This window comes from Triticum aestivum, chromosome 7B (genome assembly GCF_018294505.1).
Source record: "Triticum aestivum cultivar Chinese Spring chromosome 7B, IWGSC CS RefSeq v2.1, whole genome shotgun sequence".
In the NCBI taxonomy this organism is placed as follows: Eukaryota; Viridiplantae; Streptophyta; class Magnoliopsida; order Poales; family Poaceae; genus Triticum; species Triticum aestivum.
This window is the reverse complement of record NC_057813.1, coordinates 170601513-170626678: the sequence shown is the minus strand read 5'-3', so window position 1 is coordinate 170626678 and position 25166 is coordinate 170601513. Positions and strand designations below refer to the sequence as shown.

The window sequence follows — 25166 nt, the reverse complement described above, 5'->3', positions numbered from 1 at the left end:
GCGCAAGGCCTGAGCAGCCGAGCGTGTTGCTGTGAAACTAGTCCTACCTGCAGCCATGGGCCCAGGAGCAACCGTGTAGATCAACTCTTAAGGTTTCAGGACGAGATCTAGTCTAGTACTTATAATCTACAAACTTGCTCATCTTCACAACTTCCTTGTGTGATTGCGTCCTTTGGCACAACACGTCAAATCAGCAAGCGTTTGCAGACAGAAAAACTAAAGAACACAGCAACTCGCCAACCGGCTTATGCAACATCGTCTAATCAGAGCCTGAGAATTTATTGACCTCTTCTAGCTAAGCCTATAAAAAACTAAAGAACAGATGAAATGTATGCCAATGATGATGACATAGGACGGGCAGGAGATAAGGAGGTTTGGAGAAATTTATGGACATCTACTGTGGCACCAAAAGTGAAAGTTTTTGGCTGGATAACACTAAAAGAATTGATCCTGTGTGTGGGTATATTAACACGTAGACATGATCGTTGATCCGGGTCAATAGTCTTTGTGTCCACTAGGATATGAAGATTTGAAGCGTATGTTTTTTACTTGTACTAGAGCAAGGCAAATTTGGAAGGAATTAGGAGTAAAAGAAGAGGTAGATGTGGTTGTGTGTGCCGACAAATCTGGTGCTATTGTGTTGGAGGAGCTTTTAAAAAATGACCATCCAACACCCTTGTGCCAAGAAGTTTGCATGCGAGAGCTAGTTTTAAATACCGCTTGGTATATTTCATGGGAGAGAAGGCAAGCAACACATGGAGAGGAGGTCCAGCTGATCTGTGATGTCAATCAGTGCTTTATCGCTTAATTATAGGGATAGTTAGATTTATGCCCCTAGTTGTGTCCCACTCATCTGTTTTACCCCTAATTCCCAAAAGTCACCGGTCCTGTCCAAGTCACTTTGCTCCTCTTATGATTTTGCCCTTTGACCATTTGACCGTCAGTTTGAAAACTTCATAACTAATTCATACTAAATCAGAAAAATGCAAATAAGATACCAAAATGTTTAAAAAATCATCACCTATATGTTAGTGTCATTTGCATTCATGAAAAAAGTGTTGGAAAATGCAGGCGCTTATCTCAGAAGGGTTTTCTACGACTGCAAATTCAGCAATTTTCCATGACTGCATGCAAGTGCCTTTGACGATGTTTTGTATGAGTTATGCCCTAGGGAAGCAAATGTAGCAGCACATGAGATAGCTAGATCATTTTTGTTTTTATTCAGATTTTTGTGCGTGGGTCGATGAACCCCCTACATTTCTTATGCAGGCGCTTATAAACGATGCAACGATATTTGATGAGGAATAAAGAGCCCCAGGCTTGCTGGTAAAAAAAAAACTAAAGAACAGATGAAGTCCACCCTGAGCGACTCATACACCCACCAGTTCTCCTACTGATATTTTATATACACGGAAGTTCCCGTGGATACATTAACTGCAACGTTCAGTCATGCAACACCACCCCTCCCTCAAAGTTGCCTACAGATGCAGGCTACAACACTTCCCCATCTATAATACAGTTCCGAGCCGGTTTCGGTTTCTACGGGTAACGTAAGTCACTCCAGAGGTGGTAACATCAATCAGCTGCATTCCAAAGGGTGCTCAAAACTAGGTGGTCGGGTAGAAGTGCCCTCCAAAGGTTTCTGCGACGTAATCTCGACCGAACTGCCCACCATAGGATGTTCTTGTGTTGGTTCCATCTCGGCCGAACTGCCCACCAACGGATGTTCTTGCGTTAGTTCCATCTCAGCTGAACTGCCCACAAAAGGGTGTTCTTGCTTTGGTTCCATCTCAGCCGAACTGCCCACCAAAGAGTGTTCTTGCGTTGGTTCCATCTCAGCCAAACTGCCCACCAAAGGATGTTCTTGCGCTGGTGCCATCTCACCGGAACTGCCCACCAAAGGAGGTTCTTGCGTTGCTGTCATCTCAGCCGAACTGACTTCCAAAGGTTGTTCAGACATTGGTGTCATCTCAGCAGAACCGACTTCCAGCGGGTGTTCCAACGTTGGTGTCACCTCAGCTGAACTGACTTCCAAAGGGTGTTCCAACATTGTCGGCTCCGTTACATTGTTTGCAGGTTTGGCTTCCAAAATCGACTGACCCGCTGTCTGCTCCGGTGTACTATAGTTACTGGGATTCGCTTCCTCAAACAACTGATGAAGCAGAATCTGCATTTTCTTTCGCAATGCAGAAGCCTCTTCAGGTTGAAACCATGTTTTGCCAAACTAACAGAAAAAATTAGAGAAAAAATGAGCAAGGAATATCCGCGTGCAGTTCAGTGTTCTGAAAGCAGTCAAACACACCGAACATAGAATGGTCAACACACTAACAGATAGTGGCTCACCATAGAAAGGTCTTTCTTGTGAAGCCTTTCAGGTGCCTCCTCGATGAACCGCTGCATATAGTACAGAACAAAGAGGCCACAATCAAATTCATTTTCCTGCTGCGGAACCTGGAAAAAAATTAAGAGTGTAAGCGCTACAGGATCACAGCATGGAGAGACAAATACAGCATCTATAGTGCAGATGTTATAACAGCGTATGTAATGCCCACCCATAAATTCGTTTCTCCCCTACAAATGGACATCCCCCCCCCCCCCCCACCCACACAAACTAATCTTGTGTAGCTCCGCCACTGCATGAACTTAGCAATTAACAGCCTGTATTTGACAATATCTTAGGCGACGCACAATGGGACGATGTCAGCATGCTGAGGTGGAAGAGAGAAAAATGAAAGAAAGAGTGTGTCTACTCTTCTCTAAGAGATGATATTTTCATGCCTATGATGCTTTTCTCCATTGTATCTGTTATGAAGTGAGCCTATATTCCATCGGGCCAACAGGCCAGCACATATACATGAAGGGAAATAAGCAAAGAAGCCCCTATACAATATGATAACTACACACACAGCACAACCCTGTTCTAACACCCCCCCTCAAACTCAAGGGGGATCTTGGACACCGAGTTTGGACAGGAAAAAGCTGTGTTGGGACCGTGTCTGAGCTTTCGTCAGAAAATCAGCAAGCTGAAGCTCCGAGGGCACATACTGAGGGGCCACAATTCTGTCTTGCACCTGAGAACGAGTGTAGGAGGCATCAACACCGATGTGCTTGGTGAGCTCATGCTTAACAGGATCACGGGCAATGCTGAGTGCCCCAGTGCTGTCGGAGAGCAGAGGGGTCGGTGTAGCAGTGGAAACACCAAAATCCTGAAGAAGCCATCGTAGCCAAGTAATTTCTGCAGCCACGGACGCCATAGCTCGCAGCTCAGCCTCAGCACTGGAGCGAGATACAGCATTCTGCTTCTTGGTCTTCCAGGCAATCAGGGAGGAGCCAAGAAAAACACAATAGGCAGAGAGAGAGCGGCGATCAGTGGGATCGCTGGCCCAGGTAGCATCACAGTAGGCCTGAAGCTGAAGAGAGCTGGAGCGAGGGAAGAATAAGCGACGAATCACGGTACCACGAAGGTAACGAAGAACACGAAGAAGGTGACTGTAGTGAAGTTGAGTGGGAGCAGAGACAAAGTGACTTAGAATGTGCACAGCATAAGAAATGTCAGGACGAGTGATGCCTAGATAGACAAGGCTCCCAACAAGATGGCGGTAGCGTGTGGGATCTGCAAGGGGTTCACCCTCACCAGGACGAAGATGGAGACCAAACTCCATAGGAGTGTCAACCGTGCGCTGATCAGTGAGGCAGGCACGAGTGAGAAGATCTTGGATGTACTTCTCTTGAGAGAGATAAATACCCTTAGGGGAAGAAATGATCTCAAGTCCAAGAAAGTAGCGAAGAGAACCCAAATCAGTCATCAAGAATTGCTCATGTAGACGTTTCTTCACAAAATCAATGAATTGGTGGTCAGCCCCTGTGATAATCATGTCATCAACATAGAGTAGTAAAAGGGTGCGACCACGAGGAGAAGTGTGAATAAACAGAGCAGGATCATGAACACTAGCAGAGAACCCGATCCTTGTGATGACGGCGGAGAAACGCTCAAACCAGGTACGAGGAGCTTGTTTCAGCCCGTAAAGAGCGCGCCGAAGGCGACAGACAGTGCCATCAGAGACAGTATAGCCAGGAGGCGGCTGCATATAGACCACTTCCCGCAGCTCACCATTCAAGAAGGCATTCTTGACATCTAATTGAGAGATGGACCACTGCCGAACAGCAGCAACAGCCAAAAGAGTGCGAACAGTGGTCATGTGAGCAACAGGAGCAAAAGTCTCATCATAGTCACGACCATACTCCTGCTGGAAGCCACGCGCAACAAGACGAGCTTTGTAGCGCACGAGAGAACCATCTGAATGTGTCTTAACCTTGTAGACCCATTTGCAAGTGATGGGTCTAACGCCTGTAGGCAGGGGTACAAGGTCCCAAGTGCCTGTGCGCTCAAGAGCATGAATTTCCTCTGCCATAGCATGCTGCCATTCAGAATGAGCAGCAGCCTCACGATACGTAGACGGCTCAACAAGAGTGGTAGCAGCAGCAACATAGTACGCAGGAGGCTGGAGAGTGGCGATCACGCAGATTATACTGAGGAGCAGGAGGGGTAGGTGGTTCTGAAGGAATGGGACCCAACAGGGAAGGAGTGGAAGTGGAAGTGGGCGCATCCGAGGGAGAAGGGTGCCGAGCACGACGGGAGTAGACGAAAGGAAGCGGAGAGAGAGGGGAAGTGGAAGGTGGCGCATCAGAGGGAGAAGGGTGTTGAGCACGACGGGAGTAGGTAAAAGGAAAAGGAGAGAGAGTGGATGGCTCAACCCGAGTAGGAGAGTCAGGAATAGAAACCTCATCCTGTGTAAGCTGAAGCTCATGAGCAGACACATGTGAAAGGCTAGGAGTGGACCTACCAAGTGACGATAAAGGTGAAGAATCAGGTAGAGTCAAAAAAGAGAGAGGCTCGACTAACAACTCGGTTGTGGCAGTAGAAGAATGACGAGGGTAGAAGGAGCGAGACTCATCAAAAGTGACATCTTTGGAGATTCTCAGTCTTCGAGCAATAGGGTCCCAGCAACGGTAACCTTTGTGCTCCAAACTGTAGCCAAGGAAAACACATTCAACAGATTGAGCAGTCAATTTGGTGCGTTCATGAGGGTGGAGAAGAACAAAACAGGCACAACCAAACAGGCGTAGACCACTATAATCAGCTGGACCATCACCTAGATGATCAACTGGTATCCCTCCCTGAAGAGCAACAGAAGGCTGAATATTAATGAGATAAACAGCGGTAGAGACAGCCTCAGCCCAAAAGTGCGGGGGAACAGCAGAAGATAAAAGAAGAGCCCGAGCAGTCTCAAGGACGTGACGATGTTTGCGTTCAGCCACCCCATTTTGAGCGTGTGCACCAGGACAGGAATACTGAGGAAGGGTACCCTGTTCAGCAAGGAAACCACGAAGCGCACGAGATAAGTACTCGCCAGCCGAATCAGCACGAAAAACTCGAACAGAGGAATCATACTGAGTGCGAACCATGGTAGCAAACGACTTGTAAATTTGAAGCACTTGACTACGAGATGACATAAAGTAGATCCAAGTGTGGCGAGAAAAATCATCAATGAAAATTATATAATATTTGTGACCCCCTTTCGAAACAAAGGGGACAGGACCCCATACATCAGAGTGAACAAGTTCAAAAGGTCGTTGAGAAACAGAATTACTAGAGGGATATGGAAGTTGTATCTGCTTGCCAAGCTTACAACCCATACAAGTTAGTGAACTATCACCAGATACAGACCCTAGAACACCACTCCTAACCAAAGAAGACAAGCGAGAGCCACAAATGTGACCCAATCGATGATGCCACTGAGCGAAGGATGTGGTGGAGGTGGCAGCTGAAGCAAAAGGGGTGGTGATGTCCGACTGGCTAGAGGACGCATCGGAAGGAAGGCGCAGCCAATCGAGCTCCCAAAGGCGCTGAGAGTCATGGCGCCGAGGACCGATCCCAACCAGAGTCCCCGTACGATGATCCTGAACACAACAAGAGTCAGAATCCAGAATAACATGACAACCCAAGTCAGTAAGTTGACCAGCAGATAGAAGTTGCATAGTCAGTTTAGGAACATGAGAAACGGCAGGGACATGAAAAGAAGACGTGGAAAGAGTCCCTCTTGCGGCAACAGAAAGAGAAGTGCCATCTGCAGTCTGAACTGTAAGAGGAGAAGGCACGGAATTGACAGCACAAAGATGATCTCTGTGTGGTGTCATGTGGAAGGAGGCCCCAGAATCAAGAATCCAGGGCAAAGATGTACCTGACGAAGAGTGCGGTGGTGGACCAGACGTCTGACCAGCAGAACCAGCAGAACCTGAGGATGGTGCAGAAGCAGTAAGGCGGCGCAGCAAGGTGAGCATCTCCTGGTGAACCTTCTCAAGGGAGCCCTCACGAGTATTAGAGGAGCCTCCCGAGTCCTTTTGAGGACGGCCACCACGGCGACCCTGTTTCCTCCTCTTGATGCACTCTATGATCATGTGACCATCCTGCTTGCAGTAGTTGCAGAAAGCACTAGTGGAGGTTGCTGCCACCTGTGTAGAAGAGGGCACACCAGGCAGCGGTGGTGGAACGCGGGCAGCCAGGACTGCTGAAGAGGATGGCAATAAGCCCGTGCTCCGTAGGCGCACCTCCTCAGATCGCACCTCAGCAAGGGCCTCCAGAGTAGAGAGCCGAGGATGGCGTGCCAATAGCTGAGCACGACTCTGCTCGAACTCCGGCCGGAGGCGAGTGAGGAAGTCGTAGAGGCGACGGACCTCCAGCTTAGCTTGTTGCCGCACACAACACTAACATCTGCGACAAACATCAGCTCCCAGAGAGTCCAATTGGCGCCACACCGCCGACATCTCCTTGTAGAAATCATCCACAGTAGCATCTCCCTATTGTAGTTGTTGCTCTTGACGAACAACAGAGAGATACATGGCATCCCCTGTAGACTCATAGCGATGGCGAAGGTGCTCCCACATCTGATATGCAGTGGTAAGGGCCACCACATCCATGGTGAGATCAACATCCATGCTGTTCACCAAGATAGAAGAGGCTCGAGCATCATCATTTGTCCATTGCTTGTATAAGTGGAGTTGATTCTGATAACTCTTCAGTGGCCTCTTCAAAAGCATCTAGCATCTCACGTTGCTTGGTTTCATCGGCATCAACAGGGAAGGCCAACTCAGCTGGAGGAGTGAGCAGCAGGGGACAAGGCAGAGCACCAGAGAGGTGCTCCCAGACCAGCTGGCCCCTCATGTGCAGCTTCATGTGCTGCACCCAGTCCCTGTAGTTCTGTCCGTTGAAGATAACAGGACATCGTGGGACTGGGACAGCACCGGTGGTGGTGGAGGGCGCCATTGCAGCAGAGCAGCAACAGCAGCTCGTTGAAGACCAGCAGCAGCAGGAGGCACAGCTTGATGGCAGCAGCAGACCAGGAGGAGAAGAGCAGCAGCAGCAGCACTTTGAAGAGCAGCAGCAGCAGCTCGTTGAAGAAGAGCAGCAGCAGCAGCTCGTTGAAGAAGAGCAGCAGCAGCAGCAGAGAAGAGGAGCAGCAGCAGCAGCAGCTCGTTGAAGAGCAGCAGCAGCACGTTGAGGCGGCGGCGCCGGCCGGGAAGGACGGCGGCAGCAGCGGCCTGGAACGGTGGCGGCCTGGACCAGCAGGCGGCAACAGCTACCAGCAAGAAGAGGGGAGAGGCTCGATGAAGAGAGGAGCGGCGGCCGGCGGCGGCCGCGGCGGCGACCAGAGGCGGCTGGGGAACCTAAACCTAGCTCTTATACCATGTTATGAAGTGAGCCTATATTCCATCGGGCCAACAGGCCAGCACATATACATGAAGGGAAATAAGCAAAGAAGCCCCTATACAATATGATAACTACACACACAGCACAACCCTGTTCTAACAGTATCCAGATGTCATCTAACATGTTCTCTTACTTGAATATTAATCACCCCATAATTATAGAGGCATGCAAACATTAATTGCTAGAGATAATACTAAGAGATAAATTCTATAGCATACTTTTATTGCCATCTCTAGTCTCTAGATGACGTGGAGGCTTAAGAAAGGAATGCCAAAATAATACCTTCTCGACCACAATACATGCTATTAAAAAATTACTCACTAGTATGAACTGTAACGAGAATTCCAAGAGGTTGTCAATACGCAAATGAAAATCACAGGTGGGTCCGATGCTATTCTCCTGAGTGACTGAATCTAGTAACGGCTTTGTTATTCAGATTCAAATGGACACAGTGGTGCACAAACTGTTGGATGCTGCAATAGGTACATTCTATCAGCTAAAGCTAACCTCAAAGCACACATCTCAGTACATGCATTTCATAAAAAGAAGATCTTAAGTTACCGCAATTGGTTTCTTCTCAATTTTACGAGGAAGGTTCTTCCACACGGTTTCTCGTATAGGACATTCTGCTAAAGAACCATTATCCTTCAGGTAATTCCATTCTTGTTTTAAGAATCTACAAATGAACATACATCATTTTAAAATAGAATGAAAATAATACAGCAGAACACTGAGAATATAATGAAATTTTGACACCTAGACAAGAAAAATAATGGCATAACAAAATAATAGTGTCTACGTTCCAGGAGATGTACTTACAAATGCAAAAATGTATGAAATAAATGAGACTTTAATAGAAAGGGCAGTCCGGTGCATGTAGCTCCCGCTTACGCAGGGTCCGGGGAAGGGTCCGACCACTTTAGGTCTATTTGTATGAAAAAGAATAGAGGGAACAAAGTAGCAGCCTGTATCCCATTTGTGTTATTATGTTGCACAAATAAAAGACGAACGCCAAAACAAAGCAGTACAACTCATCAACTTTTTTGACTTTCAAGATTGTTTACCTCTCAACAACACTGAAAATCAATCTGCTGTTATGGAACTTCAGTGAATCCAAATGAAGTATAATGGGGCCTGATTGATCTTCCTTTGCTGGCATGCATATAATCACCAGGCTCCAATGAGTACTGAACATTTGGAACAAAAACAAAACATCCTGAGCCTTCTAACAGAATATTGAAGTAATGCATAAGTCTAGCATATGTGGTAAAAATATGCATCAATGATCAGGTCATGTTGCAGTGAAGTTTTGAATCCAGTCAGGCAACATAGGAGTTACCTTTTACAGACAGCTCCCTCCTAGCATTTACAACAAATATATATATCCCCTCTATTCCGATGAATAAGGCACGCAATCCAACTTTGACCATAAAGCAGACTAATAATATATTCTGTTGTGACATAAAAATTATATCACTGAAAACTTCTTTCGAATACGAATTCAACGAGATAATTTTTGTATACACTCACGTTTGGTTGGTCTAGTTTATGGTCAAAGTTTAATTTTGAAATACATGCGCACCTTATTCTCTATAAACATCCACTCTTAAGTCTGCAAGTATCAACTGAAACTAAAAAGCATGGATGAGCTCTTGGCCCAGTGGTTGGAGCGCAGCGGTCTCCACGCCGGCGCGGGTTCGAACCCATTGAGTTCGAATGTATGTTTCGCACCCTTTTCTTAATTAAAAAGGCGCAGGGGCTCCTCCCCCTGTTGACCTCGTTTTTATACTAGAAAACAAACACAATAGCATCTATGTCATTATGACCAGGGTTCAAGTAGTCCCCACAATTTTGCTAGAAACTGAAACAAGCCAGCTCCCCGATTTCCTCATAAAGATATGACTTGGTAAATATCACCAGTAATCTTGCAGAATTGCTCAATCTCAGAGCACAATATGTAATACTCCCTCCGATCCATATTAACTGTCACAGCTTTAGTACAACTTTAGTACAAAGTTGTACTAAAGCTGCGACAATTAATTCGAATCAGAAGGAGTAGCTAATTATGGTATAAGCTAAAACTGACATTAACCCATTGTCAAATCTGCCAATACACCATATCCAGCATTTGGTTTGTTATACAGGAACCAGATTTTATCAGCTTTTATAGCTCTGCCTCGGAATGACTGTCCTAGGCATGGCAAATCAGAATCTCTGGGAAATAATATCATGGTTTGCCATGGACATAGAATCACCAGCCAGGAACGTATTTTCAAAATGCTAACTGGTAGTGACGGTTGCTGTGATACAACGAAATATCCGTAGAAATCATCCTTACGGTAAAAAAAATCCATGGAAACCATGGTAGAAAGTTATAAGAATCTCAAAAGATACAATACATACAATGTTCTATAGACATGTAAATTTCCACCTTCAAACCCAATTGCATTTTATCAAAAATACACATGAGGTGAAGTTCTATAAAACATGTATAACCCTACAAGTAAATAGCAATATCAATATAAAGTAATGTATCTTAGGAAAAGAGACGACAAAATTGCTTACTCTGCATGCACAGGAAATAATATATATGGCTTTTGAAATATATCTATGCCTTTCCACCATCTTCTCAGGTTTAAGAAATAAGAAGGCTTGTCTACCTTCACAATAAGAAAGCAAAAGGGGTTGAATATATAAGACATGACCACATGTTTATAGCTGACATAAACAAGAAATCTTCAATTTACTATGAAAAAGGCACTTACACGAACGCACATCCTCAGTGTATTTACCCAACAGATAAAAGATTAATAGTAAAACCTAAATGCAAATGTAATTTTTTTACCCTTTTTACATTTCATGTACCTTCCGCTGTGTAGGTACATGCCTTGTAAAAAATTTATGTACCTTCCGTTGTGTGGATACATGCCTTGTAAATTTAAGCACCAACCAGGTCACACTAGTTTTCCTAAATCTACCAAGTTGCTACTCATGCTGGTACGACATGCGGCTTATGGCCATATGCTATGCAAAAGCCTAAGCAACCATCCAGTCAGATAAAATGGCACTGTTAACTTTCAGCTTGCAGTTTACTAATTTAGATAATAAGACCAACTGGTTGTTTAATTAGATATGTTTCTTAGCACCACCAGTTCCTGTTTCCATCAGCCACTGCAAACGAGCCACGTCTCTGGTCGATGGTGTTCAGTCAGATAAAATGGCATTGTTAACTTTCAGCTTCACCCACACAAAAAAAAAAACACTTTCAGCTTGCAGTTTATTGGTTTAGATAATAAGACCAATTGGCTGTTTAATTAGATATGCTTATTGCTGCCGCCAGTTCCTTTTTTCATCAGCCCTGCCAACGAGCCACATCTTTGGTCGATGCTGTTCGCATGCTGGTCTGGGCCGCTTTCTGGATGCGCTCCTGTTTCCTTGGGACTACCCATGAGGCCATGATGTTGACTATTTGCATGTCGCTGGTTTGCTGTTTGGTTGAGAAGAGGATGCCCGAGACTGTTTCCTTGCTGCTGTGCCGTTAGGAGAGCGATGTGTTCTGATTTGTGGTACTGCTGATGTGTGCACATGATAGCTGCTGCTGCTGCTGCTCACCCCCCCCCCCCACCCCCCTCCCTCACTCTACACTTCTTGGTCTGAGGTTTATGTATGTGCTTTCATTCTTGTACAGTTGTATATATATTTGCACAGGCAGTACAGTCCAAAAAGCTCTGTTCATGACATGCTGCACTCGGACAAGGGGCAAAAAAGAACCTAATACTCAATAAGCCTTAAAATAAGACAGATTTTTCATATTCTTAACATCACAGCCTTTCCTGTGCCTAAATGGGCAGTGAATAAGAATGGGAAAAAAATGGATCTTTTGTGTGGCACTGTACGGATGAGAAGCATTATTTCCTTGATCGAATGCACAGCAGTCTGCCATTTCCATAAGAAAATTAGTTCTTATTCTACAACATAATCACACTTGTCCAAGAGAAGCATCAAGCATATCTAGCCTTCTAGGTACTCAGCTTGGAAACCCAGTATGGGTTATTGTCACGCTAGCCATGGCCTACCCCATCGTAACCTAGGTCGTGACAGTTATGTACTAGAATAGAACACAGCAACTGTAGCAATCAAAGTATAGAATACTGAGCCAGTAAAGACAATACAATTTAGAAATTTACTGCAGAGTTACCTTTGATTTCAGGGCTTCAAGTTTCTTGAAGAAGTATGTATTAAAAATGTGATACTTGCCTCTTTGTGTGCTAATCGATGACATTGGCCCTTGCAGGTACCTACAAGATGTATAGTTATGACTTCAACTGTTACGAGAAAGGAAATGAATGAGGAATCTAGAAACTAAAGAACGATACTTACATAATGTAGAAGTTCATTATAGTTGAGGAAAGTAACGATTCAGGCTCAAGGCATTTTGTATCATCATGAGAAAGCTCAATAGAATTTGAGTGTTCGCTGCCGGCAAGGCAAAAAGAAAATAATCATCAACTATGCACAAAAACATTAAGCTCGGTGGGTTTAAAAAAATTCAAATGCTAACCTTGAAGGATAATATATCTTCATTGCATCCCTAATGAAGTATCAGAATTAAGTTAATAATCTCAAAAACTTTAAACATACATAATATTATTATATTTCATATGCGAGTCACAGGTTGACCACACAAATTGTGCTGTCCCCAATATCGGAGCACACATGGGAAATTGACAAATTGTTACCATTTAGTGGTTGGCTTCTCTGCAGATTCCGAATGGTGTGCATCTGCATCGAGTAGAACCACCTCTTGAGCCTGAACCGGTGCAAAAATCAGACCAAACTAGTCAGAAGAGTTACCTCATCATGGTTGCAAGCAAATCATAACTTGCTTAGCTTACTCTTTCTAGAAGCTGACACGGACAGATATTTACTAATGGTTAGCTGGTTACAGTATGATTCACTAAGAAAATAATCAATAACCCCAAAAAGAGAAGTAAAAGCACTTAAATTGTACTCCCTCCGTTCCAAATTACTTGTCGTGGTTTTAGTTCAATTTGAACTAAAACCACGACGAGTAATTTGGAACGGAGGGAGTATTAGGTTGTTGTGATCACTACTGCCAAAAAGAAAGTTGTTGTAATTGCAGGATAGCAGACCTAACATCTAACTGAAGACCTATCCTAATCCTTTGCTAGTACTGAAAACAGTCAGTCTTTCTTTCTTTTTTCTGGCACTCCCCCAAAAAATTATGATCCTCTCATTAACAACTGCCACACACATCATGGTTCAAAATTATGACTTCCTAGTTCCTCCTAGTTACTACGCATACCAGATACTACCATCACTCCAGAAGTTTTTTTTTTATTAGGCATGGCCCTATGACACACAGCTTTCCCTGCGTCTTGTCAGCAATAGTAGGAGACAATAGCTCACATGCTAGGATCGGTATCTAATTCATCTAGTTTCTTCTTGCAGCTCCCTTTTTTCATTTTTCTTTCAGAGGGCCGCAAGAAAGCTACCAGGTTAATTTTCAGAGATGATTTCTCTCCATATTTTTATTTATTTTCTTTGATAAAGGTGATCTGTGCCTGTAGATCAGTATTTTTTTTTCTACTGGCGGCATCAAATGGAGATGGCCGCCGTCTGGTGACGGTTTTCTTCATCTAATCCCCTCGGCTTAATCTTGTGCCATGGTCCATGCCTGTTGTCCCAACATTTACATGTAGACATTGCACACTGTACTGCCTCTAGAACCTTCGGAAAAATTCATGAATGTACGAGATGAGTGTAGTACACCATCTGCAATCGTGCAACAAAATCCAGCTTACGCTTAGAGCAACTCCAACGCGGCGACCCATTTCGTCCGCGCGTGTCCGTTTGGGTCGAAACGGACACAAAAGTCGGCCCAACGCGCCGACCCAAACGGACGCGCGTCCGCTTTTTGTCCGCCACGCGACCTCATTTGCATCGGCACGGGCATGAAACGGATGGGCGCGACGCCCGCCTACTCCTTTCCCGGCCCGCCAATGGTGACAAATTGAACATTACATCTTCCTCCCATCAACAGCCAGCACACCCGGCCGCCCCACCCGTCGCTGCCGCCGCCCAGTTCCAGTGCCCAGGCCAGCTGTCCGCACCCACATACCTGCCCCGCAGCACGCCACCTTCCAACGTCGCCGCCGCAACTGCCTCGCCCCACCGCCGCCGCAACCGCCTCGCCCCACCGCCGCCGCAACCGCCTCGCCCCACCGCCGCCGCAGCATCCCCGACGTCGCTGCCAGCACCACCTCGCATTGTTTTCAAGGCGTCGGCCTTGCCTTACCTGTGTGTCTAAGGCGTCCGCCATAGTCCATAAGGCGTCCAAGGCGTCCGCCTAGGCGCCACTCTGCCTGCCTTAGGCAAATGAGGATGCCTTAGACAGGGCTGGGAGGTTCAGGCGGGAAACAGAGATCTGGGAGGGAAGAAAAGGGCGGGAGCCAACAGTTACTAGCAGGGAGAGAGAGAGAGCTGTAACCAGTTTCAGTTTCCCCCCACCCCCACCTCAGGCTGGATCTGAGCTTCTCCCCTCCTCTACAGCAGCTTCCCCCCTCCTCTCCGGCAGATCCCCATCCCCCTCCTCTCCTGCAGTTCCTCCTCCCCCTCCTCTCCTGCAGTTCTCCCTCCTCCAGGACAGCAAGCAAGCAGCACCTCTCCAAGACAGCAGGCAGCAGCAAGCTGTGTATGGCTGTATGCCTAGTTGCCTAATGCCTACCAAATTCTACTTAATTCTGTTGCATAGAACTCTCTAAGGCGTCGCCTCGCCTTATGCCTTAGCGCGTAGGCAGTGAGGCGCCCCCCCAGCGCCTCGCCTCGCCTTACCGCCTTAAAAACAATGCCACCTTGCCCCACGCCCGGCCCTGCCTGAAGCGGGGATTTCCGGGGATGCTTGGTAGCATAGATTGTATGCACTTGGAGTGGAAGAACTGCTCTTCTGCTTGGCAGGGGCAGTATAGGGGCCATGTTAAAGCTTGCACCATCATATTCGAGGCCGTGGCTTCACAAGATCTCTGGATTTGGCACTCTTTCTTCGGCATGGCCGGATCTCACAACGATATCAACATGCTTCAACGCTCTCTGGTGTTTGCAAGGCTTGCAGAAGGCAACAGCCCGGAGGTCAATGCTCAGATCAATGGCCACAACTACAATAAAGGATACTACCTAGCTGACGCCTGAGCGGTATATATCCTCAGTGGACTACTCTTGTGAAGACAATCCCCAACCCTATAGGAGAGAAGAGGAAGAGAGTGCTAGGAATGATGTCGAGCGTGCCTTTGGTGTTCTGCAATCTCAATGCGGCATCATTTGGTAGCCTGCTAGAACATGGAGCACCAAAAAGTTGTGGGAGGTGATGACTACTTGTGTGATCATGCACAATATGATCGTAGAGGATGAGCGCCCGGAACGTATCTATGACCAAGGGTTTCAATTTCAGGATGACAATGTTGTGCCTGAGCATGGAGGAGCGGCAACGTTTGCACGGTTCACCGAATTTCATCATCAAATGCGTGATTGGGAAACTCACATTCAGCTGCAAGATGATTTGGTTGACCATATCTGGGCTCACGTTGGCAACCAATAGATGTATCCACTATCTTTTTTTTAATGTATTTGAGACGGTTAATTTTTTATTTGGTTGAGATATTCATATTTTATTTGAATTATGTAAACTAGGGTCAAATTTCCATATGTTTGCAAAAAAACACGGCAGCACGAGGACGAAAATGCATCCACGTGTTGGGCGCACGGCCGACCCAAACGCAGAAGGGGCGGACGACAAGCGAGCAGCCGACCCAAGCGGACAAAAAGCGGGGATAAAACGCGCGTCCGTTTGGGTCGGCGCGTTGGAATTGCTCTTAGAACTGCATACTGCAACTCTCTCACCAATTCGCTTTGTCCTTGGAAAATTGAACTTCTTTCGAAAAGATTATAGATGTAGTACAGTGCACCAAGTAATTATCTTATTTTAATCTTACAAGCTAACTATGTACAGGCGCAATCTGGTAAAATACATTCAGATGTCAGGTCTTCCCACTCCTATCCTATATTTGCTCCCGAATTAAATGTCACAAAGTGGCCATGGACATCTTCTCTTTTTTGTCTTTATACTTTTTTGTTCATCTTAAGAATTAAGATCCTGAGTGGCTACTTGAGCATGTGTTTGCATTATCGTGCTTTAACCTGTATTGTGTCTGTCCTTTCCACTACATATGATCTCTAGAGAATCAGAAGTAATAATTTCGCAAACCCCATTACGGTTTCAATAACTGAAGATGTATAGCCTCAAACAAATTTTATTTTTATGAAGTGGTGCATCACGACCAGAGAAACTGTGGCCCAGATCCAGACAAACCACAAAGCTTGTAATTATGACCCGATACATTTGCCACCCTACAACTACAGTTGAATTCTCTACCAAAAATTTTTAAGTGTGCACCGCGTTAATGGAGGTGTCACTCATTTGGATTAAGTAGCATAAACTTTGAAAAAAAAATCTCCATCGGCACTTACGCACCTGAACGTCACCCAGGAACGGAGACTAAGCAAGTTGCAACGAAAAACTGGATAATATGACAACACAACGCCTATACTGAGCCACATGGTACAGAAGAAAAATGTGGCAGAACTGATGAAGGCAGCCATTTGACACCACTATGCAACACTAAGATTCAAACCGGTGAACATATTTTTGATAACGACATGGAAGGAAATTAGCACTATGCGGTGTTTACATAGGTAGCACACAGCAGTCAATTTTGTCCTATGTTTACGTAATTTTGTGCGCAAGTATGACTACGTAATTTTTTACTGGTCAAACTACTACCTCCATTCACAAATAAATATTGCTTTAGAAACCATTGCCAAAAGTACATACATTGTCCAGAAATAGTATAGAATCGTCACAGAAAGATACTTCCATACACTTGAGTACTATGATTGGACAGCCAAAGCTGTATCGCGAAGACCATGACAATGTATTTGGGAATGGGGGAAGTATATAAACTAATGGTCATGCCGACAGTTTGACCAGCATGCTCTTGGAACTGACATTGCATATTTGCATTGGACTAGAGGATAATATGCAGCTGAACCTCAACAACATGGTTGTCGGTTTAAAGTGCTTAATACAACGAGACTCAACCCCATCACAACAATAGAAAGGTCACATGTTGATGTTATGCTACTTATAAATGTCTGTAGAGGGCCACAGGTTGAAGGTCCAATGTTGGCCCATGAGAAAAAAGGTGACGCTATCATTACACTCAATGATTTTCTTCAAAATTAAGTTCTAGTAATATTTCCGTATTATTAACCAGTATGAGAGTCATTTTAAAACAAAACCCCTTTTCTAGTATCTACTGCCAAAATCATGAACAGCTGGGGCTCTGTCAATCATAATAATACTTCAATAATAATCATCATAAAAGAGCACACTGGCGGCCATGATGGTAGAAGTCATAAAAAAGGACAGACCCAGTGCATAGAAGCTCCCACACAAGGTGGGGTCTGGGGAGGGATTATAGGAACCTAGTCTTACCCCTGCAAAGTGCAATGCAGAGAGGCTGGTTCGAACCCAGGACCTCTTGGCACAAGTGGGGAGGACTTCACCACTGCGCCAGGCCAAAAGTATTTACAAACCTTTCTTGGTCTCAATCGCATTGAGAAGTTTACTGAGTCATCTCCTTTCCTGGAAGAGGTAGGTTGCATGATTCAGTACAATGAAAATTTCACATAATAGATAATAAAAATTAGCACAACCATGCATGCATGAGATGTGGTATATATACAGCATTCTACCAATTGATCAGCAAGGTACAATTGGACAAGGACAGGGGTATGATCACAGTCAGATATGTTACACAACAGGTTAAGTAACTGGGGAATGCATAGGGACGTGACTGATGAATACTGGAAATATCCTTGCAGAAGTTAAATCAGATTATTTGAAGAATCGCATGTTCTCTTGTTAATTTGCTGTGTGTCCCTTTTCATTACATGTCAGTTTGACCTTGTACTTTTGAGTAATATATGTATTGTATTTGAATTTGATAATGATGGACAAAACAACATTCAAACAATGAATTGATTGATTAGAAAACAATAACAAAGTTGAGCACAAGAGAGCAATAATCTGCCTTCCTTGAACCAATAGCATGACCACTTAAGCACACACTACCTAGCTTTCCATGGGCAGGTGTATTGTAAGTCAAACATTAAATAAGTTTGACTCCTCTGTACTCCTAAAAACTACACCGAGAGCCCTTGTAGTTCAAATCATAAATTTTGTATTTCCTGGTAGAGGTATCTTCAAGTCGGTGTGTTTGGTATTTACTAAAAGTAGTAAGTTACCTAACAGAACCTTTTACATCTACCATGGAAGCTATCACTGTACCGTATGAAGAATAAGAATTTTGATAGGTTTATGCACCATGTGCAGCAAGCCATGTCTATTTAAAGTTAGTTAACAACATATCATTACCAATTAAAACAAATGGACTGCAGGTTAACACAATGAAACAGAAGAGCGTATACATACTAACCTTTTCCGAGGTGTGGAAGCATTTTCACGTATCCTAATATCGCCATTATCCTTGCAGTCATCGTCAGAAGACATATTTTCCACGTCGATTGAGTTGTCGATACATAATACTTTGGGAGGCGTTGGTTGTGCATTGGTTTTGCAAGATTCACTCACTTCATACGACTTCCCTTTATTTTTTACTGGCGTTTTAGTCTTGCCAGGGCATACACTTGTTATCTCCACATCGATGCCTGCCTAACGTACAGAAAATTCAACACTTGCACAAAATACACAGATTTAAGTGCCATAGGACAGGCCCCGTGCTAGGAGCTCCCACACCAGGTGAGGTGTGGGGAAGGATTATACGAGGCAAGCCTAACCCATGGAACTCATTAATTACCATGCAACACATTAATTACCTCATCATCCACCTCAAATGCGGAAAGGAAATCAGATTTGGTTACTCCATGATTTTCATTGCATTTACTAGACAAACCTACAAGTCGTAAAGAAAATTAAAATTTTGAATAGCAAATTAATTAATAACGAGTATAACAGAAATTTATGTTGGAAAAATGGTCAACATGTTATGAGTTTATTAGGAAATGTGATACGACGACTAGTCAGACCTTCTGGTGTTCAATCTTTTAATCGAGTCGGACAGTGGCTTGCCTAATTATACATAGTGAAACCAATATAAAGTCTGAGTAAATTCAAAAGGCATTCATTTCGGTTTTTGATATAGCTGCGGGCACAACACAATTTGACAATAGTAGCTCCAGCTTTGGGTACATTTTCTTTACCCAAAGTATTTATTGATTTCATCAATTTCAATAGCAAATACAAAATTGCATGGCACTGAAGTGACTAACGTAGATCATTATTCATGTGCATTTGATCAATATGGCAAATGGTTTAGGTTGTACTAGATGGTTTATTAAGTACAGCACGGAACTGGCAATTTTCTTAAAAGGACAAAAGAGAAAGACCCAAAAGACGTTATACCAACATGGTAAAATAACATTGCAGCACTGCAGTAAGCAATAATATTAGATGGAGCATCTAAAAAAGATAAGCAGGCAGGGATTTTAGGTCCACAATATCTAGTTATTCAGAATTATTACCCAACTACAAAAATTGATGTGATGAAAACAAGTATTCCAAAAATGGATTTTCCATGAGATGGTAGTGTGCAGAAAGTTTCAAATATGATACATTGTCAAAACAGTAAATCAATCACATACCAGACGGTTCTGCATAACTTGACTGGATCATCCGTTCGCCTCTATTGCCATCCTGCAAGGGAGCATTCCATGATTAGGCTTAGAGTGCTATACAGCTCAGAACGCTTACTGTACATATTCACAACCATAGCAAGGTGGCGACGGCCAATCGACCACGCAAAGGTCCATCCAACGACTCCAGTGGTCACTGGCAAGCCAGCAACCACCATAGCCGAAGAAGAATATCACTTCTATACTTGTGGAGATTTTATTTGGTTGGCATATCACAAAAACCAACTTTCAAATGCATTAAAATTAAAAATATGGATTAAATAGAAAAGAACACAAATACACCGCCCTATGGTTAGCCCACTTTACATATCACATGAGGCAATTCTTGTTAATTTTTTACAGATTCTCCTTAATCAGACACAGGCCATGATTCGCTGATTGACTCAAAGGAAAGTTTAAACATATCGAAAGAAAGATGGAAAGCTGCTGCTATTTTGTCACCAAAGTAACAGATTAAAAGATTAACGCTGTCTGTGGTAAAAAGCAAGAGAAAACGGATGGTAGGAGAGGTTTTAATTTCGATTTCAGGTAGAAAATACAGGAATATCATTGTCCACAGAGATGAAAAAAACCTTTCTGTTTTCAATAACTACCGCCATACACAAGCAAGATGATAACATGGAATTCTACCACTGGTGAACACAGCAGCATACCGCCGCTTCAGCATGCGGAGCAGGTGCACAAATTCGTGTATCTCCAATCTTTTCCATGTCGTTGCCCGCTCCGTTTTCCCGCGCAAAATCACTTGGGAGGTGGACGGCTGATGGGGTTTACTCCTCTCGCTCAGCATATAGGGTGAAGTTCGAAGGGTCCTTCAACTCCCATCAACCACGATGCGGTTTGGAGGGCTGACGCAAAAGTCAAAACATAAGTGCAGATTTATCACTTGGCTTCCCTTCCAGAAGCAAATCTTCACCTCTGATCAGCTGTTTACTTAAGGTTGGTCACCTTATGCGGCTCTCAATGAGTCATGGTGATATGCTTTGGCCATTAGGTGCCCTCTCTATTGGACTTTCCGCTAGAGATCAGACTTGCTCGCGCCAGAGCCGCGGAACCACCACATTCAGGATTGGTGGGACAAGGCCCATGCATATGTTACTGAGAAGGAGCAAATAGCTTTAGATGGAATCAAACTTTCACCCTTTGAAACATTTGGAAGGAAAGGAATGCTCGAAGTTTTTAACTCTGCTTATGGCTCGATGCAAGTTGTTTCCTATGCCAAGTAGGAAGATACTACGACCTGGTGCTTTGCCATGGCAGGGTGGCCCTTTGGTGACCATGGCTAGTAGGTTTTGGCTGTGCTTTTTCTCCTGCTTACAGAATTTGGCAGTGCCCCTACCGTTCCATAGAAAAAAGCACAAATGCATATGGCTTGCAGGCATTTTATGGAACGGAAGTTTGAGAACCCTAAGGCTTTACCTGCCTCTCCAATCTACCCCAAGGCAGACCCATCCCAAATCCCAAATTCGGAGGAACCAAGGCAAAGATCAAAAAATTAATCCACGCTGCCGCACACCAAGATAATAAATACAGAACTGGAAGATAGTTTTACCGGCTCGCCTAGGCGGCCTTGCGGACGCGGTGGCCGCGGCCGTGGCCGGAGAGAGGCCGAGTCCGAGGCCAAGCGAGTGCGGCGGTCGAGCTCGCCGCGGACGGCGCGGAGCGAGCGGCAGTACTTCTTCCCACCGTCCGGGAGGATGCCGGGGAATTTGTTGAGGCCGTCCTGTAGGCGTTTGAACCTCTCCTTCAGCGCCTGGTCCGACATGCCGCGAAGCTCGTCACCGATCCTCACCCCCGCATCCTCGTCCCCCTCCTCGCCGCTGGGGAGCGGCTCCGACGAAGCCGTGGCCATCGCATTCACCGCGGCGCGGCGCGGCTCGCCGAGGGGACGGGGTCGAGGGGAAGTTGGGGTTGGGGAAGAGAAAGAGGAGGCGGCGGAGGAGAAGTCGACGATGGTGACAGCTGGGGCCTCTGGCATATCAGAGGAGGGTCTTCTCGCAAAAATAAACGGAGGAGGGTATCGGAGCATATAGCATATATGCCCTCCGTTCCTAAATATTTGTTGAAATCTCTAGAAAGATAAATATTTAGGAACGGAGGGAGTATATCCCAATAATGGCTTTTTGATGCGCTGGAATGTAAAAACGCCGAATAGAAACATTATAAGGTATTTTAAATATTTTAATATGGACTACATATATGAACTCAAATAAGTGAACAAATCGAGAAAGAAGAAACGAAGCACCCGTCGAGCACTCACAGAGTTTAGCAACTTCTGGCCGTCCGATCATTTTCGTGATGCGTTCTTGGCTGTCGGATCGAGCTCCCGGACGATCTGGGCCACCGGATCAAAACTGAGCCCCCTCAGCAGTGAACAGTTTCACCTCGGTCGTGCCACCGCCTGTAATTTCGCTACCCCGCCGAGGGCATTTTGGTCGTTTCGCGTACTAGGGTATAAAAAGAGTGTTGCTGCCGTGGGATGACCTAGCCGCCTCCTCCCTCCCACACTCGCGCCTCCCCCGTGCCTCTCTCCCTCCAAACCCTAACCCACGCCGGCCTCCCTGCCCCGCCGCGTCATCTCCTTCGCCTCCCGGAGCTCGGCCCGAGATTGGTGGCGTGTGGTTCCTGGCGGTCTTCCTCCCGCTGCTCTGGGTGGCGCACCGCCTCCGTCGCCGGCAGGAGGGGCCGTGGTGGACGCTGGACAGCCCGACTACCAGGAGCTCGCGTCGCCCAGCTCGTGGGTCACCTCCCTCCTCCTCCCCATCGGGATTGGGCAGGAGGATGAGCGTCAGCGTGTCGCCGCTGTCGCTGGTGCTCGCCCCGGCCCCCATCCTCGACCTCACGCCGCCATCATCTCCTTCCCGCCCCCTTGGCACTCGGTAGGAGGAGCACAGGAAGCTCGTGAGGCCGAGCAGGAGGATGAGCGCCCTCCCTCGCGTCCGCCTCAGTGGCTGCCGCTGTCACTGCCGACGAGAACGTCTACTGCCCTGGGGCTTGCCACTGTCTGTTGCTCACCTCTGATTTTTTGTCTTTCTTTTCTTGCAGATTCGTCCATTGTCACTGGTGCCTCCTTCCCTTTTGCGTCTCCATTCATGGATCAGTGGTTCAACCCTTCTCCTCCTTATTTTCACTCTTCTTCTGTTCTAGGGTCGGATATATACATGTATGGCCATGTGCTTTTTGTATTCTTATGCTATGGGCCAAAACAATTTGTGCTTGTGTTTGAGTGGGGTGTGGACATTATGCCTTTTATTTTTGGGTTGGACATTGGTAGGAACTAAAGCAGCACAAGGGTCGTGGAGGAGCAACTCCACCTTGCTGCTACAATGTGTACAGCACAAGTGTTGAAGGAACAGCTTCAACATGTTGCGCTAGATATCGCTCTAGAGGCGAATGTAGACTGATAGGGCAGCAAGAGTTCAATCCAGAACTCCTAGGGCACAAGATCTACTCCAAGATCTTAGATAAGAACAACAAGTTCTATTATAGGTAGGGGTACATAGTCTGGGTCCAAAGTAGAGGCGAGACCTCTATTTATAGGGCTTTAGGAAGCCTTCACATACTTCTACTTATAGCTGGAATACTCTAGAAACATTATTTAAGGTTCACCCTTCTACTCATAGCTACTCACAACTAGAAGACTCTAGAAAACAGTAGGTAGGATAAAGAAAAGAAAAGAAATACTAGACCACAACAGAAGTATCTAGAAGTAGCCAAACAGATTTGACATATGATTATATTTTCATGTTCCCCATCTTTTGTTCCTCATCATTCTCCACTGGTTGTTTGGAACTCGCCCTCGAGTTATCTTCATAGAGTGCTTCTTCTAGATGGTAGAGAGTCAAGTTCGCAACATTGAAAGTGTTGGAGATACCCATATCGCTTGGAAGATATATCACATAAGCATTATCATTTATCTTCCTCGCGATAGAGAAGGGCACATACCTTCGTTGCCTAAGTTTCCCTTTAACACCTAAAGGAAGCCTCTCTTTTCGGAGGTAAACCATCACCTTATCACCGACTTGGAATGATTTTGGCCTCTTTTTGCAATCAACAAGTTGTTTATATTTCTGATTTTGTGCTTCCAAAGCGCCGCGAATCTCTTCAAATAACTCGGTGTAATTATCAGGAAAGGACAATGCTGATTTTGAGCTTCCCCTTGATGGCAGCTTCACCAGGTCCACCACATGTGTTGGAACTTTAGTGTAGACAATGGAAAAAGGGCTCCTTCCTGTGGATCAATGCTTGGAGTTATTGTAGGAGAACTCTGCGAGAGATAAAGCCAAATCCCATTGCCCCTTTCTTTCTCCACAAATGCAACTGATCAGATTACCCAAAAACTTGTTCACCACTTCCGTTTGTCTATCTGTTTGTGGATGAGCAGTGCTAGAAAATTTCAATTCAGTGTTGAATTGCTTTCACAAAGTGAGCCAAATTGCAGCAAGGAACTTGCTATCAGGGTCTGAGACAATGGACCTTGGAACTCCATGAAGTCTGACCACTTCTCGAAAGAATAGGTTTGCCACATAATGAGCATCCCTTGTCTTGTGGCATGGGATGAAATGAGCCATCATAGAGAATCTATCCACGACCACAAATACAACATCACTTCCTCGTCTTGTTCTTGGCAAGCCCAAGACAAAGTCCATAGAAATGTCCTCCCATGGAGCAACAGGAACAGGCAAAGGCATGTATAACCCTGTGTTCTGGACTTGGCCTTTGCAGGTCTGACATACGGGGCACCATTGAACGAACTTTCCAGCATCTCTCTTTAGTTGTGGCCAAAAGTAGCGAGCTTCTAGGTTAGCGATAGTCTTGTCCCATCCAACATGGCCACTAAGATCACTTGAATGGAGCTCTCTAACCAGCATGTCACGTAGAGAACTTTGCACAAATGATCATTTTCAAAGAGATGTCCATCTTGCATGAAATAGTCATCACCTAATGGTTGTCCGCTTGCATGCTTTACCAAACATGGCCAAAGTCTTCGTCACCCTCATACAACTCCTTTATTTGATCCATGCCTGGAAGTTCAGCTTCAAAAGAAGTCAAGAGGCATGCACGACGACTCAAAGCATCGACCACTCTGTTAGTTATTCCAGATTTATGCACGATGAGATAGTTGAACCTCTCCAGATATGTTGCCCATCTTGCTAGCATGCGGTCAACATGATTTTGATTTCTAAAATGCTTCAAGGATTGATGGTCGCTATAAACAATGAACTCTTTAGGCAGCAAATAGACTTCCCAAGTTTTGAACGCTCTAAAAACGGCGTATAGTTCTTGCTGATAGGTACTCCATTTCTGTCTAGCTTCACTTAACTTCTCACTAAAGAAAGCAATGGGCTTCCTTTCTTGAGATAGGACAGCTCCAATGCCTACCCCACTTGCATCACACTCCAACTCAAAAGTCTTGTTGAAATCAAGTAGTACCAAGACAGGAGCTTGTGATAGCTTTTGTTTAATCTCATTGAAGCTAGCTTTAGCTGCTTCTGCCCATTGGAACTTTCCTTTCTTCAAACACTCGGTAATTGGTGCCATGATAGTG

At 45.2% G+C, this 25166-nt stretch overlaps 1 protein-coding gene across 3 annotated transcripts; it reads right to left on the bottom strand.

Moving 5' to 3' along the window:
- Positions 1–1298: 1298 nt before the first annotated feature.
- Positions 1299–21611, bottom strand: LOC123163124 (ubiquitin-like-specific protease 1D). Of its 3 annotated transcripts, XM_044580885.1 has the most exons (14): positions 21171–21611; positions 19568–19619; positions 18743–18819; positions 18343–18578; positions 17441–17489; positions 12508–12578; positions 12330–12359; positions 12149–12244; positions 11967–12066; positions 10334–10428; positions 8833–8955; positions 8330–8444; positions 2344–2451; positions 1299–2224 (listed from the first exon to the last, which is right to left on the bottom strand). In XM_044580885.1, the coding sequence occupies exons 1-14, from the start codon at positions 21594–21596 to the stop codon at positions 1580–1582; spliced, it is 2223 nt and encodes a 740-aa protein (XP_044436820.1). In that variant the 5' UTR covers positions 21597–21611; the 3' UTR covers positions 1299–1579. The 3 variants fall into 3 exon arrangements, with proteins under 3 accessions (XP_044436820.1, XP_044436821.1, XP_044436822.1); XM_044580886.1 differs by lacking the exon at positions 18743–18819 and having other exon boundaries at positions 18343–18574; XM_044580887.1 differs by lacking the exons at positions 1299–2224; positions 2344–2451 and adding an exon at positions 7749–8241.
- Positions 21612–25166: the final 3555 nt, after the last annotated feature.